The sequence below is a fragment of the Mandrillus leucophaeus genome, unplaced genomic scaffold, assembly GCF_000951045.1.
Source record: "Mandrillus leucophaeus isolate KB7577 unplaced genomic scaffold, Mleu.le_1.0 Scaffold347, whole genome shotgun sequence".
In the NCBI taxonomy this organism is placed as follows: Eukaryota; Metazoa; Chordata; class Mammalia; order Primates; family Cercopithecidae; genus Mandrillus; species Mandrillus leucophaeus.
Genome location: NW_012103665.1, coordinates 2,065,821 through 2,084,216, shown reverse-complemented (window position 1 = coordinate 2,084,216; position 18,396 = coordinate 2,065,821). Strand labels below are relative to the sequence as shown.

Genomic DNA, 18,396 nt, shown 5'->3' with positions numbered 1-18,396 from the left:
AAAAAAAAAAAAAAAAATTCAGATGAAGCATAGGCATTTTGATGTATTTCAATTAAATTCAACACAAAACCAGTAAATTGTAGTGACTTCATTTTTTCCAACCACAAAATGAAGATAACAGTTGAACATAGCTAAAGTAAATTCAGAATTGAAGAAAGTCTCTATGCATCAATAATAAATACTAACTCCAGCATGGCCAGTGAGCCTAGAGCCATTTAGTGGATAGTGTTTGTCCTGTTGTGTTTAGCACACATTGAAACAAAATGCAAGAAGCAGAAGAGCATCCATGGAAGAAAAAATACTGGGAAAGAGACTTGACTTCAAAATGAAAGGCCGTGTGTCACATAATGAATTTTGCCAGCCTCTATTCATTGCATAAAATTGCTGTAGATGACAATGGATTTGCTGTCTAGAGCTAAGATAAATCTGGATTCTAACCTCATCAGGTTTCTTATTTTGAGGCCCCTCCTTCTTTCCCAGGTACTTTACTCATTCTCCGTCTTGATGAAATTTGCAGTGCCATATTTATTGTGTGGCTTTACATTTCGATGTTAGTATTTGAATAAATTTCAGTGTTCAACATTGCACATAGTAGGTGCTCCATAAACCCTCATTTAAGAATGTGGGACTAGCTGGACATACTTCTACACTATGCTGGGAGTATGGTTTCTCTTCAGGCCAAAGTGGAATTTTACTTGATGGTTTGTGTGGAAGTTTAGAAATAACACTCAGAGCTAGTATTTCTACAGATGTTCAAGTTTATCACTTGAATGAAAGTTTCTAGCTTCTTGTATTAAATGTCCTCATAGTTTTCCTGATCAGTAAGAGGCCCCTCAGAGCAGGGTATACCTTATCATAGCCACCATTAAAAGTTCTTAGGACTTCATCTTCTGTCCCTCTACCATTCATTGCCTCTTCCCTCTTGAAGCTAAAAGACTTTGAAAACAAAAACAAAAACAAAAAAACACGTTCTAGAAGTTGGCAAAATTAAAGGTGTGCTATAGTGGTGATCTGGCACATTGGAATTGAGATTGAGAAAGGAGGTGAATGACTGCCACAGAGGTCGATGGAGCTGAAGGAAATGTCGTAGTCAAGAGGTTTGTATGCGGAATGTGTGGGTTGAAGAGCTGTGCGGCTCCCGGTGAGAGGCACACTTACCGGGGATGCAGTCAGGGACGCCTGGCGAGTTAACTTCCACCTGCTGGAGGAGGGGCCGGGGCGGAGCTAAGATGCGGAGGAAGGTGACGCACGAGCTCTCCAGTTCGCCCGCTCCTGGCCTGACCCCCACCAGGGCCCATACCGCAGTAGGCTCCTCGGGCTGCTCCTCGGTGAGTACAGCTTTGATGTCGGCTCGGTCGCCTGCTGCCATGCCGAGATTTAGTATCGCCAGTGGGGGAGGGCGTCCTGCTAAAATCCTCGAGGTGGAGGCTGGGGTCAGACAAAGGATGGGCAGGATTAGAATGGCTATCAGTAAGGGGAAGGGATACTGAGGGAGGAGATTGGGCAGTTCATCAAATCAGAGCGGCTTTTGCTGGAATGGAGGTGAAAGACTGCATTCAGAGTGGACAAGGGAAAGATGGAGATGGAGAGCCTCGTGCCTGCCTCCAGCCTTTTCCATCAGAATTGCAGATTTTGCTGTTAAAATAGCTACTCGCAGCTCTTTGGAGAGCGAGGATTTGTATCTGGTGACTAGAAATAGGGTTTTTTTTTTTTGTTTTTTTTTTTGCAGAAAAAGAAATTGGAGGGTATAAAAATTTTAGTTTCAACGAAGGAAATGCACAATTTTGCCGCCTCCCATCTCTCCATCCCCCATCCCCCATCCCCCATCCCCCATCCCCCATCCCCCATCCCCCATCCCCCATCCCCCATCCCCCATCCCCCATCCCCCATCCCCCATCCCCCATCCCCAGTAGAAGAATGATTAGAAGGAGGATTTGCGCAGGGCATGGTGGCTCACGCCTGTAATCCTAGCGCTTTGGAAGGCCGAGGAGGGGTGGATCACCTGAGGTCAGGAGTTCAAGACCAGCCTGACCAATATGGTGAAACCCCGCCTCTATTAAAAATACAAAAATTAGCCGGGTGTGGTTGTGGGTGCCTGTAATCCCAGGTAGGGAGGATGAGGCAGGAGAATCGCTTGAACCCGGTAGGTGGAGGTTGCAGTGAGTGCAACAAGAGTATTAAAAAAAAAGGCGTTTGCAAGGCTGCTGCCTGAAGCATCCATCCCAACAGGTTAAGCAGCTGTCCTAAGCTGCAAGGATAATGTTCCCTTGTTTTGCAGACATACCCATAGAAACCAACACTTAGGACAGGCTGACCCTCAGGCTAGTTTTCTCCCTCTGACCACCACTGCCTCCCCGAATTCTAACCTCCAGAACTGTAAGGCAATGTGACCAACATAATAATAGCAATATAGGAGCTCATTCTGTGCCTGACATTGTCCTAAACACTCTTAACATGTATCACAACAACCCTATAAGGTAAATGCTTTTATTATCTCCGTTTTGCAGAGGAGTAAACTGAGGGATTTGCCGATGATCACTCAGCATGTGGCTGAGTAAACATACCTCAAACTACCCCAGCAGATTGCAGGGCGGGATCTAAGCAACATTTTCCTTCCTTTCAGGATCTCAAACATATTGGATGTTTGCTAAACTAAAATGTTTTCCTGCCACCACTCCCAACCTGCCTGAGCTTCTTTACCATTTGTGTCTTCCTGACTCCCTCCTGTTAGCCTTTTCTTCCCTGAGACTGGGAAAACTCAAGATGCCACTATCTCTTTCTCAAAATTGAGGCAAGTTTGGTTTATTTGTTTTAGTAAGAGAGGGAGAGAGTGATGAAGTTAGGAGTAACGCAGAACTTTCAGGGAGCTACAAGGAGGATAAAAATTATGAGTAAGAACCGCCATTCCAGCCTAGCTTTCCCAAGAATGCAAACAGAGGGAATTGGATACCTGCAACTGTTTTGTTTAATACCTTTCTGCAATGATGTTCTGCCTAGCATGGAAACTTAAGACAGAAGCAACCTGCTAAGGATTTTTAAATTACATCCTCTTTCTGGGTGGTCCTTGAACCACAACCTGGAGTAGTTGCATCATTATAATTGTATTATCACAATTGCTGATTGTAGCCAGTCAGTATACATTTGGTCTTTTATCTGCAGGTTAAAAATGGTCTCCAGGATGGTCTCTACCATGCTATCTGGCTTACTGTTTTGGCTGGCGTCGGGATGGACTCCAGCATTTGCCTACAGCCCCCGGACCCCTGACAGGGTCTCAGAAACAGATATCCAGAGGCTGCTTCACGGCGTTATGGAGCAATTGGGCATTGCCAGGCCCCGAGTGGAATATCCAGCTCACCAGGCCATGAATCTTGTGGGCCCCCAGAGCATCGAAGGTATTTACTATGTTCTGATGGTTTGAAGTTTGCATTAGCATTTTAAATAATATATTTGTGCACTTCTCCTCACAATAACCTTATAAGTAGATGCTTTTATTATCCCATTTTTTTTCAGAGGAGGAAGCGAATCTTTAAGAGACTCTGCTTTCTCATGGTTTTCCCTTTCTTCCTCTACACAGTGTCTGCATACTTACATATACACACCCACATGAGAATGTAAGTCCTGTGAGATGTGGGACCTTATCTATCTAATTCACAGTTGTAGCCCTAGCACCTAGCACAACGTCTGGTACGCAATAGGTGCTCAATTAATGTTTGTTGAATTAATGAAGGAGCATCTAGTGTTATCGCTAAAGAAAGGTTAGAACCCAGACCTGATGTTTTCTCCTCACTGCTGATCTTACTGAAATTGTGTCGTCAGATAGCTGCCTTTTGAGTCAGTGCCAGCCAGGACTTGTAACAGAGCTTCAAAATGTAGAACCTACAGGGTCTGGCTTGATTCTTAGGAATGACTCCAGTATACCCGAGAGGAGACAAAAGAGGTACTGACATTAAGAGTTTACGCTGAAAGCTTTTGAAAATATTTAAAAATATAACAATTTTATTAAATAATAAATTAAGAATAATTTGTTTTAAGGTGGCAAGACCGTTTCCCCCCTGAAGTTTTCCAAGTTTCTGGCAATGTGGTCATAATACTTGTATTAGTAAGCAGTACCTCATTTGTTTGTTGTTTAATGATCTGTTTATAAAGAGAATCTAGCTCCTGTGAGCTGGTGACGCAGCATTAGACGGATGCTTTATTTCCATGCCTTGATTTTTATCCTCTGATTCTAATGATCTCCTTCTCCACTACGGCAGAATCCTAAAGAGGTAGCATGGTTAATTTAAGTTAAATGCAAGGGAGCATTTCCTTATAGTTCAGGGATTTGTCCATGGAGTAGGTCCGAAGGAAAATGATAATTATCTCTAAAAACATACCAAACAAATGCTGTTTGTTCCCTACAGATGGATTATGCACTATTTTGCCTGAGTCTGTGATTTTCTAAAAATGCTATCTGCCCCAGGGTTCTGTGAATGTCGCGAATATTGTTGATATATGATTCTCATTTTTGTTTTGTTACCCATAGTTTTAAGCCATTGAGTAAAACTAATTCGGTGAGATTGTAGTCTGTTTAGGTTGACATCTGATTTCAGGAGTGGATTAACACAAATGCGTTGACTCAGCAAGCATGCAAACCTAGCCCATGGTTTGAATGAGAACAAATCAGACAGAGCTTCCTGTCATCCCTTTTGGGGAGAATCTCAATCCTTCTCAGCATCTGTCACCTGTTACTTCAAGCACACCTATATATTTCAGGCCAGCTCTTTTGAGACAAACAATAAATATCTACCTTTTTAAGGCAGGAAGTGCTTGGTTATTCACCTAAGCTGTTGTCATGTAGAAGGCTCTCTGAGTTTCCACTAATACCTGAGGCCTGGTCAGCTGCGCTGGAAAAGAAACAGCCACTCCCGGGGCATGAAAAGCCTATGTTTATCCAGAGACTCCATTCCCTCCACTAGCCAACTATTTAGTACCCACTATATACCAGGCAGTAGGCAGGAGACTGGTGCAGCTCTGCCCTAAAGATTCACAGTCTGAGTGGAGAGGGAAGCGGGGATACACATCCAAAGTTATGACAGTGCCTCCCAGCAGGTGTTTTGATAGATGTACACACAAGCTGCTGCCGTGGAAGCAAAGAGAAGAAGTAATTTAGTCTGCTCAGGAGTGGGTGGGGTGGCTCTAAGGAAATGCTGCTTTGAAGAAGCAACATGTGACCTGGGTTTTGAAGTTTGAGTAAGAGTCCATCAGGGAACCATAAGTGTAAAGGCATGGAGGTACAACTATTACGAACCCACAAAAAACTAAAAAAATAAAGAAAAGGCAGAGAGACATGAAAGATCATGGATTAGGACAATTCAGAATTTAAAACTCAGTTTCCCTTATTACCCTTGGAATCATGTGCTAACATAGCAATCTTAAGTCTCCCCTATCGGTGTCTGTGGAAGGGATGCACACTGACTTGAATTTTAGTTTTCTATTACTGTATAATAGATTACCACAGATTCAGCCGTTTTACACAGCACTCATTTATTATTTGAGTTTCCCTCTGCTCAGGAGTTTGGTGTGGGTTAGCGTTCAGGTGCTGACCACAGATTCAGCCGTTGTACACAGCACTCGTTTATTATTTGAGTTTCCCTCTGCTCAGGAGTTTGGTGTGGGTTAGCGTTCAGGTGCTGACCACAGATTCAGCCGTTGTACACAGCACTCGTTTATTATTTGAGTTTCCCTCTGCTCAGGAGTTTGGTGTGGGTTAGCGTTCAGGTGCTGACCAGAGGTGTCGCCTTGGCTGCGGCTTGGGTCCTCTTCCAAGCTCGTGAAGGCTGCTGGCAGAATTCCATCTGAATTATATTGTAGGACTGAGTTCCCTTTCTCTCGCTGCCTGTCAGCCAACCAAAGCCCCTCTCAGCTCCTAGAGGCCGCCGCAGGTTGTAAGCCACGTGACTTCTCCTAGCTGGAAGGAGACTATCTCCTCAGTCTTCTGATTATAACGTAATATGATCCTGGGAGTGACTATCCCATGACCTTTTTCATGTAACAAGGGACCCATATCTCATTATATTCCCAGCAGGTGGGAATCTTGGGAGTCATCCTAGAATTGTCTGCTATAGCTAGGATGAAAACTAACAAAGAGAATAGTCCAGAGATACTTCGGGCAAAAACAACAAAAGAAGAAGCCTGGGTTTTTCCCAGTCTGGGACCTTGGCATTGAATTTGTTGGGTGGTCTGATCATGTATTCATGTGAGTTAGTTATTGTTTCCCCTCATCCATTTATTTGCATTATCTTTGCTCACACTCCCTGATGCTAATTCTCTTTGACAGACACATGGAGTATGTTCCATACCCTTCCAACATTGATTTCACGATTTTATTATGAAGAACCAAGTTGGAGAAGTTTATTTTTAATTGTTACAGAAAGAATATACATAATATAGTATTATATTGTATAGTAATACCGTATTCTGGTGTGAATTTCAAATACATTTAACATGGTGCTATGAGCACAAACCATTGTCAGAGACACCCAAATTTGAATGCCACCTTCATCATTTATTACTAATGTGACCTTGGGCAAGTTACTTAACTCCTATAACCTTCTGTTTAGCTTAGGGGTAGGATTTGAATTCACTTACTTGTAAGCAGGTAATGTTCCAGTCCAGAGAAGCAAAAATAAAGTTTTAGTATGGATAACCGCACTACCAGGAAATCATTTCTAAACGAATCATCATCATCATCATCACTTTAGATAATTACTGGGTGTTAAGTTCCTTGCAGGCAGAGTTGTTCACTGCCCAACACATGGTACATAGAAGACAAATATCTATCGTGTCTACTTTAATAAATTAATTGTATGATCAATGGATTTTAACAAATGTGTATATTTGCTCTCAAATATAGAATTATAAATTGGTCTTTTAGTATAGGAATATAGTATCAGTATAAATTAAAGTTAGGTCAGGGAAGTATCATATATCCCATTAAAAAATTTTTTCTCCTTTGATTCCATATCCCTTCTAGTTACTGTTCCAATTTTCTGCTGCCTTTCACAGCAACCTTTCCTCACATGCTGATTGTACTTCTTCACCTCTCATTCTCTCCTGGTCCATTGTAGCCCACTGTTCTCACCACTCATTCATCAAACCAACTAGTATTTATTGAGTGCCAGGCACTGTTTTAGGTGCTGAGGAAATAAATGTGAACAGCAAAGTAGCAGGGCAAAGAAATGTAGTCCTTAAATAAACAAATAAGTATTGGGCTTTCCTTTTTTCCTTTACCCGTTTGTTAGTTTCATTTACAGGTTTCTCTGGCGGCCTTTAAATGTTAAGTTCTCCAGGGCTCAGTGCTGGGTCCACTTCTCTTATTTCCCTCAATTCTCTGTCTACTTGATCTCATTCATTCTCTTGACTCTCATCCATTTCTTGGCTCGTGACTCTGGTGTTTGTATTTCAGCCCACACTTCTTTCTTGTATATCCATAGACTTACACTAATTGCTAAATTGCCAGGTTTCAATCCTGATTTCTCAAACCACCACCTTCCCCAACCTGTTTATATCAGTCTTTTCTGTCTAAATGAGTAGTGCCGCTGCTTAGCCATGTATGCACACTAAATACCTACAGTAATCCTTGATTTTCTCCATCACACTTCATGCCTCAATTTTAAGTAATTTCATTTTTTATTTCTAAAATCCATGTGCAATTTGCCTGTCTGCTTCTCTCTAGCTCTACTCCAAATACCCTGGTCCAAGATACCATCGCGTCTAGCATGAAGTTTTGAAATCGCCTCCTAACTCATTTTCCTGCTTTTATTCTTGACCCCTTTTCAATTGTTCTTCACAGGAAGGGCAGAGTCAAACTTGAAAAGTTTAAACCGTATTACTGTCACCTCCGTAGTTACAGTTCCACTGGTGGCTTTCCATTGCACCCTGAGTAAAAATAACCTTTCTTGCCATGACCTACGGGGATCCACAGCTCCGGTCAATTGTACCCCCGACTTGGTTCCGCGCATTCTGGCCCTGAGTCACACCGGCCTCTTCCCACCTCAAGGCTATCAACACAGGCTGTTCCTCCCACTCCTTGTGTAGCGAGTTTCAAAGTCACCCACTCAGAGGCCTGCCTGACTGCCCTGTCTGAGTAGCACCCCCCTCCGTTCTCTGTTGCAGTATCTTTTTTTTTTTGTTTAAGCTCCATAGCATTTTTTGTCATTTATAATCATTGTTTGTTTTCTTGCTTATCGTTTATCTCTCCACTGGAATGTAAGCTCCATGAGGCTATATCTGTTTATTAACTGCAACGTATTCTAGGCACGTAGTAAGCATTCAGTAAATATTTGAGGAATTAATATATAATATTGGGGAAAATAAATATATCTAATGGCAATAAGTATGTAAATACTGTTTTACATCTGGATCTGTGAAGACTTTCTTCCTTTTAGTTCAAGGAAGTCCTTGAACTAAATAGTCCCTTTCTATTCTGCGTTTTAAAAAATCTCTGCCTAGAAGTTCTTGCCATGAGCTCAGTGATAATGTGCTGAGCAAAAATGTCCGTTATCTAGAATTGACTGTGACTGTGATCACCACGGTGCAAGGTTTGTACCCTTTGTACAGCGCCTCCCAAAGAGCTAGAGGGACTTTTTGCAGTTCTGGGACTAAACCAGCAGAGGCCAACTAGACGAGAAGTTTCTTTTGGAGGATTCCTGAACCCTGGTAGCCAGCCTCCTGGTCGTTAGTAGCTTTAAATGGTCACTGGGGTAGAAGCATTTGCCAAAACATCCAGAGAGGATTGGGGGTTATGTTTAACTTCTCCATGGGTGCCTTAAAAACAGCTTGGTAAGGAGCGTCTTTCAAATGTGTAAATTCTTAGTCCAAAGCAAATAGAAACACGAAGACAAACAGGGACCTACTTGGCATTACATGAAGAAAAGAGTGTGTATGTTTATGGCAGATAACTGGGGTTGAGCCGTAGCCATGCTATTTTCTAGCTATGTGTAATCTTGGCAACTTTCTAAGCCTCGTTCTGTCAAATAAAATGGGCCCAAATAAAATGGGCTTATCTGGTTCGAGTTGGTGTTTGAAAAATAAAAATAAAATAAAATGGGGTGTCCAGCCCACTCTTAACGTGCAATCAGTGGGTGCTGTTAGCAACTGAATTGCAGGCCTTCCTCCTCTCACTTTGTGGATTATCGACAACATGTTTTCAACCTTTAATGGCGTGTCCCGATCTTATTTATTTATTTATTTATCTTTTTTTGAGACGGAGTCTTGCACTGTCACCCAGGCCGGAGTGTAGTGGCGCGATCTTGGCTCACCGCAAGCTCTGCCTCCCGAGGTTACGCCATTCTCCTGCCTCAGCCTCCCGAGTAGCTGGGACTACAGGCGCCCGCCACTGCGCCCGGCTAATACTTTTTTCGTATTTTTAGTAGAGACGGGGTTTCACCGTATTAGCCAGGATGGTCTCGATCTCCTGACCTCGTGATCTGCCTACGTCGGCCTCCTGAAGTGCTGGGATTACAGGCGTGAGCCACCGCGCCCGGCGCCCGGATCTTATTTTTGATTACTCATCAGTTAGCAATGCAGTTCAGATATGCTTCAGTGCACCATGTATTTCAGCAGTAACCATATTCTCCCAAGCCCAGCCGGTTGCTCGCTGGTCTCCAAGACATAGCTAAATGGCTACTGTTGTTGTATTATCCCCAGAAACGAATAAAGCCACCAACTGTCCAAGGGACTGATTCAGAGAACCATGTGCTGTGAAATGGGAGCTCTTGGGAGTCAGAACTGGTTGTGCCAGCTGACACTGATGATGGCCTTGGATGGCCTTGGATGAATCCAACCAGAAAATGTGCTTTCGTTTTCAGAACATTAACAGCTTCAGGTAAAAGATGGCTCCTCAGTGCCAGCTGTTCAGTTTCCCCACAGTTCTAGGCCACCAGATATCTAGCACTGTGATAACACCAGATATCTAGCCATTAAGATAGAAATGTATGAACATTCACATTTGATGGCTCTGAATAATTTTAAATCTATATTGCCAAACATTAAAATACCCACGTTCTGCCAGGCGCAGTGGCTCACACCTGTAATCCCAACACTTTGGGAGGCCAAGGCGGGCGGATCACCTGAGGTCTGAAGTTCGAGACCAGCCTGGCCAACATGGTGAAACCCCATTTCTACTAAAAATACAAAAAATTAGCTGGGCATGGTGGCGGGCATCTGTCATCCCAGCTACTCGGGAGGCTGAGGCAGGAGAATCGCTTGAACTCAAAAGGTAGAGGTTGCGGTGAGCCGAGATCACACCATTGCCCTCCAGCCTGGGCAACAAGAACAAAACTCCATCTCAGGAAAAAAAAAAAAAAAAATCCTTTTTTGTAACACTGACTGTTGAACTTCAAATTTTTCACTTAGAAATAGAGACCCAAGGTTATTTTCTTAATAAATACCAAGTGGAGAAAGAGTCCTGTGGATGATAGGCTCCTTGAAGAGGCAGATTCTAGGAGCCTCTACTCTGCCAAGCTTTGGCTTTGGTAAAGGAGCGGCAGTGCCTCTGCTTTACCACAGGGTGGCAACGATTGCTTCCCATTTGAGGATAGGAGGGTGAAGCAAACCTTGAACAATAGGGGACCCTCAGTTTCTGGCTAGTCGCTCTCTGCAGTTGGAGAAAGCAGTGCAGCTGACTCTTATGTATCTTGACTAAAATCTGTTTCTAGGTCATCCTCACCCTGGAGGAACCAATGAGAACATTGGGTTTGTAGGCCATCTTTGAATGGACTGGGACCCCCCCATTGCACCCGTGCCTTTGGGGTTACATTTTGTCCACCTTGAACTTCAATCGTGAAAGTCTCTGGATGATTTTCAGTTTTCTCTGTGGAGCAATTGCATGTTTAGTAATGAGAAATTCAAAAGAAACAGGGGGAGGTTCTTTTTGGGAGGGGGACAGGATAGGAAAGATGAACACGATGACATGTTTGTGTGTGTTTAAGGTGCCCTGGGTATCCAGAAGGCACTTAGATGTGTATGGCACAGGAGAGACGTCTGGGAAAGGAAGGGTTTCAGAGTCATCCCTGTGTCAGTGGTGGCTGATGCTGTAGGAATGGATGGGGTCACCCTGGGTGGGTATCGAGAACAGCAGGGCACCTAAGACAAAGGCCAGGTAGATGAAGAAGAAAACACAAAGGAAACTGGGATAAATCGGCCAGAAAGGAGAAGAACCAGAAAGATAGAGTGTAATGAAAACCAGGAAATAGTGTTCCGAGAAGGGGCAGTGGTTACCTCTGTCAGGATCAGCGGAGAGGTCACATGAAATAATAAAAACCACTGGATGTCAAGTGTTCACTGCGGGTAGCAACACGGAAGTTACTACTTTGTGGGGCCTTTGGGCAGATCTGGCTCTGGGGAGTAGTGAGGGCCCACCGCAGGCCGCAGTGCATGGAGGGGATAATAGGAAACAAGGAAGAAGATACAACGTATAAATGTGTTCCCAGAATGTCAGGTAAAGGGGAGATGAGTAATAGCTGTGGAAGGATTGGGGGAAGGGTGAATGATTCAGAGCTGAGGAAGGTTTCTGTTAAGGTTGTTGTAGGATGTGAGAAATTGAACTTGCTGAAGTGCTCATTGCCAAGAACCAGCAGAGAGGGAGAGTTGAAGATGTGGGATGGGGAGCAGCAAGTGTGGAGGTGGGAGAGGATGAGGACTGGAGCACAGGCGTTGGCCTGCGTCTGAGGTCGTTCCTTCCTCCATTGGGGAAAAAGGAAAGCGGCAAAGGTGTGCTGGGATACAGAGCTTTGGCGGTTTTGACCTCAGGTGTTTGCAAGCACTGTACTATTTCTAGCCACCTGCTCAATTAAAATAAGAATACAAGAATGAAATGCATGCAGTCTCCCAAATCTCTTTCCTTTGCTTATACATTTCATACACCACACTGATAATGTCTTTCGATGTTTTAAAATTTTGGACAGCGCTATTTTTAACTTTTATAGCTATAACTATTAGTTATTTACTAGTTATAAACTTTTAATATTTACTTTTTATAACTCCTAGATACCTTGTAGATCAAAAGATCTAAAGTGTTATCTTTGTCTATTTTATATCTTGCTTAATAGTAATAAATGTTTTAGTGAAGCATATACCTGGAACAAAATAGAAAATAATCTTAATAGGGTGTTGGGGAATTTTATGTGAACACTTCATGTGTCTTTGAAACAGTACAATGTAAAAAATTAGTACAGTCTTATTGCATGCACAAAATGCGAAATAATGTGAATCTTTCCCAAATAACAATTTGTGAAGAATCACAATTTCAAAGTAGTAGGCTTAGTAATTGTAAACAATGATAGCAGAATTTGTCATCATCCTCAATTAGGATTGTTCTTGAATTTTGTGAATTTTCAATCACATGAGTGAGATCTTTAGTCCATTCCTTAAATAAAATGTGGCTATCTTAGAATATCAAAGAGGGACGCAGAAAACCAGATAACAACTGCTGAAATTAAGTTTACTGTATGGCAACTACTAATTGCTCTGCCAGTTGTCTGACTATAGAATAATCCTTGTGAAATGTTCACTTCTATATGGGATGGAACCTGGGCAAGTCTGAGGCCCAGTGTATGGAAGTCACTAGAACCAGATGTAAATCCTGGGTTCTCTAGAGAAACAGACAAACAGAACCAATAGAATATATAGAGAGAGAGATAGTTATTTTAAAGAGTTGGCTCATATAATTGTGGGGACTGGCAAATTGAAAATTTGTAAAACAGACTGGAGACTTGGGTAAGAGTTGATAATTTTGAGTCTGAAGACAGTCCAGAGGCAGAATTCTTCCCTTGTCACAGGACCTCAGTCTTTTCTCTTTAGGTCTTCAACTGATTGGATGAAGTCCACCCACATTATGGAGAGTAATCTGCTTTTCTTGAAGTCCACTGACTTAAATGTTACCCACTTTAATACTTTCACAGAAAAATCTAGTGTTTGGCTCATGATCATACAACTGGGTACTATAACCTAGGCAGTCTGACACGTGAAATTAATAGGGTGTTGGGGAGTAAAATTAAGTAACACAGTTGTCATCAAGCCCCCATTTTCTCAGGAAAATTATTATAATCCACATAAATATGGTATTTTGCTTTTGAATCTCTCTAATAGAGTCTGGGTCTCAAATTGTCTTCATGCACAGCGTCATGCTTACCCTCACAATCACTGGAGGCAGGCAAGGAGGGTGAGTATTCCTTGCCACCTTTTACAAATGTGGAAGAAGAAACTCAGAGATGTGACTTATCTAGGGATACAGCTTGTCTTCTGGTCTGTTCAGGCTGCTATAACAAAAATTCCACAAACTACGTGGCTTAAATAACAGATTTATTTCACAGTTCTGGAGGCTGGGAAGTCAAAACCCAGGTGCTGGCGGATTCCGTGCCTGGGGAGAGACTGCTTCTTGATTGGTAAGTGGCTGACTTTCACTGTGTGCTCACATGGCAGAAGAGATGAGAGAGCTCTCTGGGGCCTCTTTTATTACCATCACATTGGGGATTAGGCTTCAACATGTAAATTTGAAGGGGAACACAAACATTCCATCCATAGCCCAGCTAGTGTTTGTGGGATCAGAGCCTGAGCTGGACCCTGGTGTTTTTCTCTTCTGTCTGTCCAGCACATCACACTGCTTCTTTGGCTGGTTGATCCAGTTGATTATAGGTACTGTACAGATGCAGAAAGGTTACACCTTGACCACATGGTGGTCTGTAGTGCCTAGACAAGGCCAGGCAAATAACACCCACTAAATATTTGTTGAAACAACCTTGCCATATTTGCTCCCTTGAAACAGCCATTGACCTCTGAGACACCAGCAAGTAGGACTCGTGTTATTCCAGTCAAGATTATCCAGGCTTCACAACCTGTGAATACATCTGGAGCATTTTGATGGTAATCACCTAAAAGTCACTGGCTTTTCTCATACTTGGTCACTTAGGACTGCAGTTTCCTGGAAAGTGCTCTACATATTTCTGGAGATCGTAGAGCATACACCATATATGATCCTGGGCATAATGAACTGGTCCACTTCCATGGGACAGTTACCCATTTTCCCCTTTTCCTCCCCTTGTGCCCTGAAGTTTGCACCACCATGCCCTTCGGCTGTGATTGTTTCCCATTGCAGCTGGTGGGTGCCCCCAAGCTATGCAGCCTCAGAGTGGTCTGTTGTAGTGGGTGCTGACTTGGGAGGGCAACGGGAAATCCCTTCAGTGTATGCTATAGTCTGAATGTTTGTGTCCCCTGCAAATTTATATGTTGATACCTAATCCCCACTGCAATAGTATTAAAAGACAGGGTCTTTAGGGGTGATTAGGTGATGAGGGCTTCACCCTTACACATGGGATCCATGCCCTTATGAAGGAGGCCAGAGGGAGCTTGTTCGCCCTTTCCACCATGGAGGAACACAGTGAGAAGGAGCCATCTGTGAGGAACAGGCCCTCACGAGACACAGAATCTGCAGGCACTTTTCCCAGCCCCCACAGCTGTGAGCAACACATTTCAGCTGTTTGCAAATCACCTGATCTAAGGTATTTTTTCACAGCAGCCTGAATGGAGCAAGACAGTGTGCCTTAACATCCCTAAATACTAGAGAGTTTTTAGGGAAACATAGCTTTATTTTTTTTGCCCTTCTGCCCCACAACTTTCTGTAGGATTCACATGTTGGGGGTTGGACATGGAGACAAAGCTAAGCACTGGAAACCATAGTTTCTAAAACATCCCATCCTTCCCGTTGACCCACTAAGGCATTATTGGTTGCCTGCCGCCTTCAGTGTGAGCGTTCTCCAGGAGGTTTCTAAGTTCTTCATGCAAACAGACTTCTGGCAGATGTCCTCCCAGACCTATCTGTTCAAAACTCAGAGTGTTCAAGCCGGGACCCTGTTTCATGTCACCTGAGGCATGCCATCTGGAGAAAGGGGGAGGCAACAGGAAGCCTGCGGACTCACCAGGGAAGCCACAATCAACAATTTCCCACAGGTAATTGACAAAGTGGATCAGGCACATGTAGAAGTGGAATTGTGGTAACTAAATGGTATATATTTTGTGGTTTGCAGAAATACTTTTCTATATTCTGTCTCATTTGATGCAGCCTTTAAAAAGGTTAAAGAAGTTTAACATTGCCCACAATCACACCGCTTGAGCTTTATGAGTTAAATGTGCTGTTGGCAGGGCAGCTGTGTTAGGTTTAAATGCGTCTCCCCAACCAGCTGTCTTCTATCCTGGTAGACTAGTACAATCCTGTGATATTTAACTGAGAAACTATAACGATGCTGGGAGTCGTGGTAAACCACATGTGGATTTGAGTGGATGGTGTTTCAGGGACATGCCGCTTCTGGAAGCAAATTTTCTGACAAACTGCCCTCTTGGAACCAATTGGTGCAAATACCTTGGGTACCACAGTTGGTAAAGAAAACTATTGAAGGTGGCTGAAAGGGTTTAGCAGACCACAATTTCACACCACAGATATAACTGAGCGTGCACTTTTGACCATGGTGTGCTGTGTGATGTTAGTAGAGGAAGGGGCACTGGCGGTGGAGGCTGGGGGGACTGGGTTTGCACAGCATGCAGGAAGAGCACTGAGGCAGGATGCCCAGGGGTTCTAGTCCTAGCTCAGACCAGCTGCGTGGCACTGAACAAGTCCCTTCAGTCCTGCAAAGTTTAGCTTCCCAATCTAAAAATGGAGATAAACTGTCCAGTCCATCTCACAGGGTTGATAGGGCAGAGAAATTAAATAATATATATAAAAGTATTTTGGAAAGTATAAAATGGAACACAGGTGCAAAGCATCATTCTCATGGTCCTTAATTCTTTCATCCTCCTCTCTCTCTCTCTCTATATATATATAAATATATATATATATTTCCAGGTGTAAGTGGCTTTGGGATTGGAAGATCGTCATATCTTTCTATCTTAGGTTCCCTGTGTCCTTCACGTGGCCTCAGAAAACTGCCCCCAGTAGTTGCCTGTTAAACTTTGCCAGAATCAATTTCCCACCTGGCCTTAAGTGCTCTGCTCTGTGTTGGTGTTAACTTTAGGAGTGAGAAACATGTGACTCTAATGAGGATGGATGCTTTCTAAAAACTCATAAATAGCAACTTTTCATATTCAAATTTGCTCTGTTCCATTCTTGCCCTTGTGACTTTACAAATGTCGTATTGTGCCGTGAAATAGGTTATAGAAGCAGGTTTAAAGGGAAGGAGACTATGCTGCCAAACTAAAAGTGAAACCTGTCCATGTGGATATAACAGATGTCAGTGGAAGAAAGGTGTGCAGAATTGAAAAGCTTGCTCTCCGTGGTTTGGGAACACAGTGTCCTCTTGTGGACATCTCTGGCAGCCCATGATCAGTACACTTCCTTGAGCCAAATAGCCTATCAAAATATTATCTAGTACATTTCCACTGGTATTTACTCAGTAATTACTGAGTGCCTACTACATGCCAGGAACTGTGGCCCTAATATGTTTCAAAACCCATAAACATGCATCTAACTTGTTTATATAGGATCCCCATCAGACACTATCATCTTTTAACCTTTCCAGTGAAGGTTAAACTCTGACCAGAGGAATTGAGTGTGTTTGCAGAAAATCAGAGATGGAACAGAATTAGACTGCTTTTCCCCTTACTTTCCCATTCCCTTACAGCATGTTCCATTGGTACTTGAGTCTAGAGGCATCCAGAGATGTAAGAATAACAAAACACAACAAAGATTAGGAGTAACAAAGTGTTTTCATGCAGTGCCTCACCCCAGTGAGGTGGGCCGGCTAAAAGAATGTGATACAAACTGATATCCAGGGAATGGCAAAGAGGAGTACCTGGGCCTGTCCATCATCTCTTATCATGACTCACAGCCCTTGTTTAAGGAACTTGAAGTCTAGGTGGGGGAGAGGGACATCAAACTTAAAATGCACAGCTGCAACCTACTAGATAGAAGCTGAGAACCCTGTATGTGGATCAGACAGACAGTCACCACTGGAGTTCAGGAAGGGGATAGGGCATTGGCCCCCAGAGAAGACATCATCACAGATCAAACTTGAGCTAGACTTCCTTGAGGAGGGGTAGATGATAAAGATTCAGCTTCAGGCAAGAAGAGCATCTGGGCACAGTGGCACATGGTCTCTATTACTCAGGCCCCTAAGTTCACCTGGGAAGCTCCAGCCTCCCTTCTGCACCTTGCCCACAGAATGTTCTGTAACACCTCTCTGTCCTTGCAGATAAAAAGGCTGCCCCAAGTCTAGCGATACCCTCGATGGCGGCAGGGATGGTAGCAGTCTAGCGATACCCTTGATGGCAGCAGGGGTGGTAGCAGTCTAGCGATACCCTCGATGGCGGCAGGAGTGGTAGCAGTGTTATTGGATGGGACGGTGGGTTGGATATTTCCCTTTGTTTTGCTCAAATACCTGCACAGATGGCACCAACACCATTGGGATCTCTGGAGACTGAGGTAGGTATTTCTTCAGTCACTCAGCATGAACAACTGTCAGAGAGGGCCAAGCGTGGTGGCTTACACTTGTAACCCCAGCACTTTGGGAGGCCCAAGCGGGTGGACCACGAGGTCAGGAGATCGAGACCATCCTGGCTAACACGGTGAAACCCCATCTCTACTAAAAATACAAAAAGAAATTAGCCAGGCATGGTGGTGGGTGCCTCTAGTCCCAGCTACTTGGGAGGCTGAGGCAGGAGAACGGCGTAAACCCGGGAGGCAGAGCTTGCAGTGAGCCGAGATCGCACCACTGCGCATCCTGTACTTGCACTGCACAGCATGTGCCAGATAATCTGTGAAATGGATCTTTCCTCTAGGAGCTCCACCTTTTCCAGGTGATTGTTCGCTTGGACATATTTGATTATAAGCTCCCAGAGTGTCAGACACGGACCTCTCATGGCAAGTTAGACCATCCCAGGTGCCCAGGTGGCAGTGCAGTGAGTGGGAGGAGGAAAAGTTTCCTGCTGGCTTTTGGTCTGACCAAGACAGAGGGACGCTGATCCAGGGCCTAAAATGACCATGGCAATAGGCCTTGCCAGCAGGGATCTGTGGCAGGCTCCTGGCACTACTGGTCATTTCCCCCAGTGGCCCGTTCAAATTTTTCTTTGCATGAGACAGAGATTATGGCTGAGGAAACAGCCAGGCCAGAAGGCTAGCCTGCCCTGCAGAAGCCCAGGGGACCTTCCTGATGCCATCTTTCTGGTACGACCGCTCAGCAGGCCTGTGTCAACAAGCCCTGCACGGTTTGGACAAGATGTGAGTGACTAAGGTTTTCCTCCGGAGCAGCAGGAATGGATGGGCCTGCTGGGAAGAATCCCTCTGCTGTAAACTACCTAAGACCCCTGTCTCCTGAATTGAACCAGCGGGTCCCTTCTCTGTATCTGGCTTGCTTTCCTTAAAAAAAAAAA

The 18,396-nt window shown here is 43.9% G+C and overlaps 1 protein-coding gene across 4 annotated transcripts in view; it reads left to right on the top strand.

Annotated features, from left to right (window-relative positions):
• The first annotated feature begins 1,163 nt into the window (after positions 1-1,163).
• The window catches only part of SCG5 (secretogranin V), a 64,911-nt gene continuing 47,678 nt past the window's right edge, over positions 1,164-18,396 (top strand). For 2 of the 4 annotated variants that reach the window (XM_011989125.1, XM_011989124.1), the window contains exons 1-2: positions 1,164-1,328; positions 3,160-3,392. In XM_011989125.1, the coding sequence (XP_011844515.1) occupies positions 3,167-3,392 (226 nt within the window). In that variant the 5' untranslated portion in view covers positions 1,164-1,328; positions 3,160-3,166. The remainder of the gene's footprint in view (positions 1,329-3,159; positions 3,393-18,396) is intronic. The other 2 variants (XM_011989123.1, XM_011989122.1) reach the window with 1 other exon arrangement.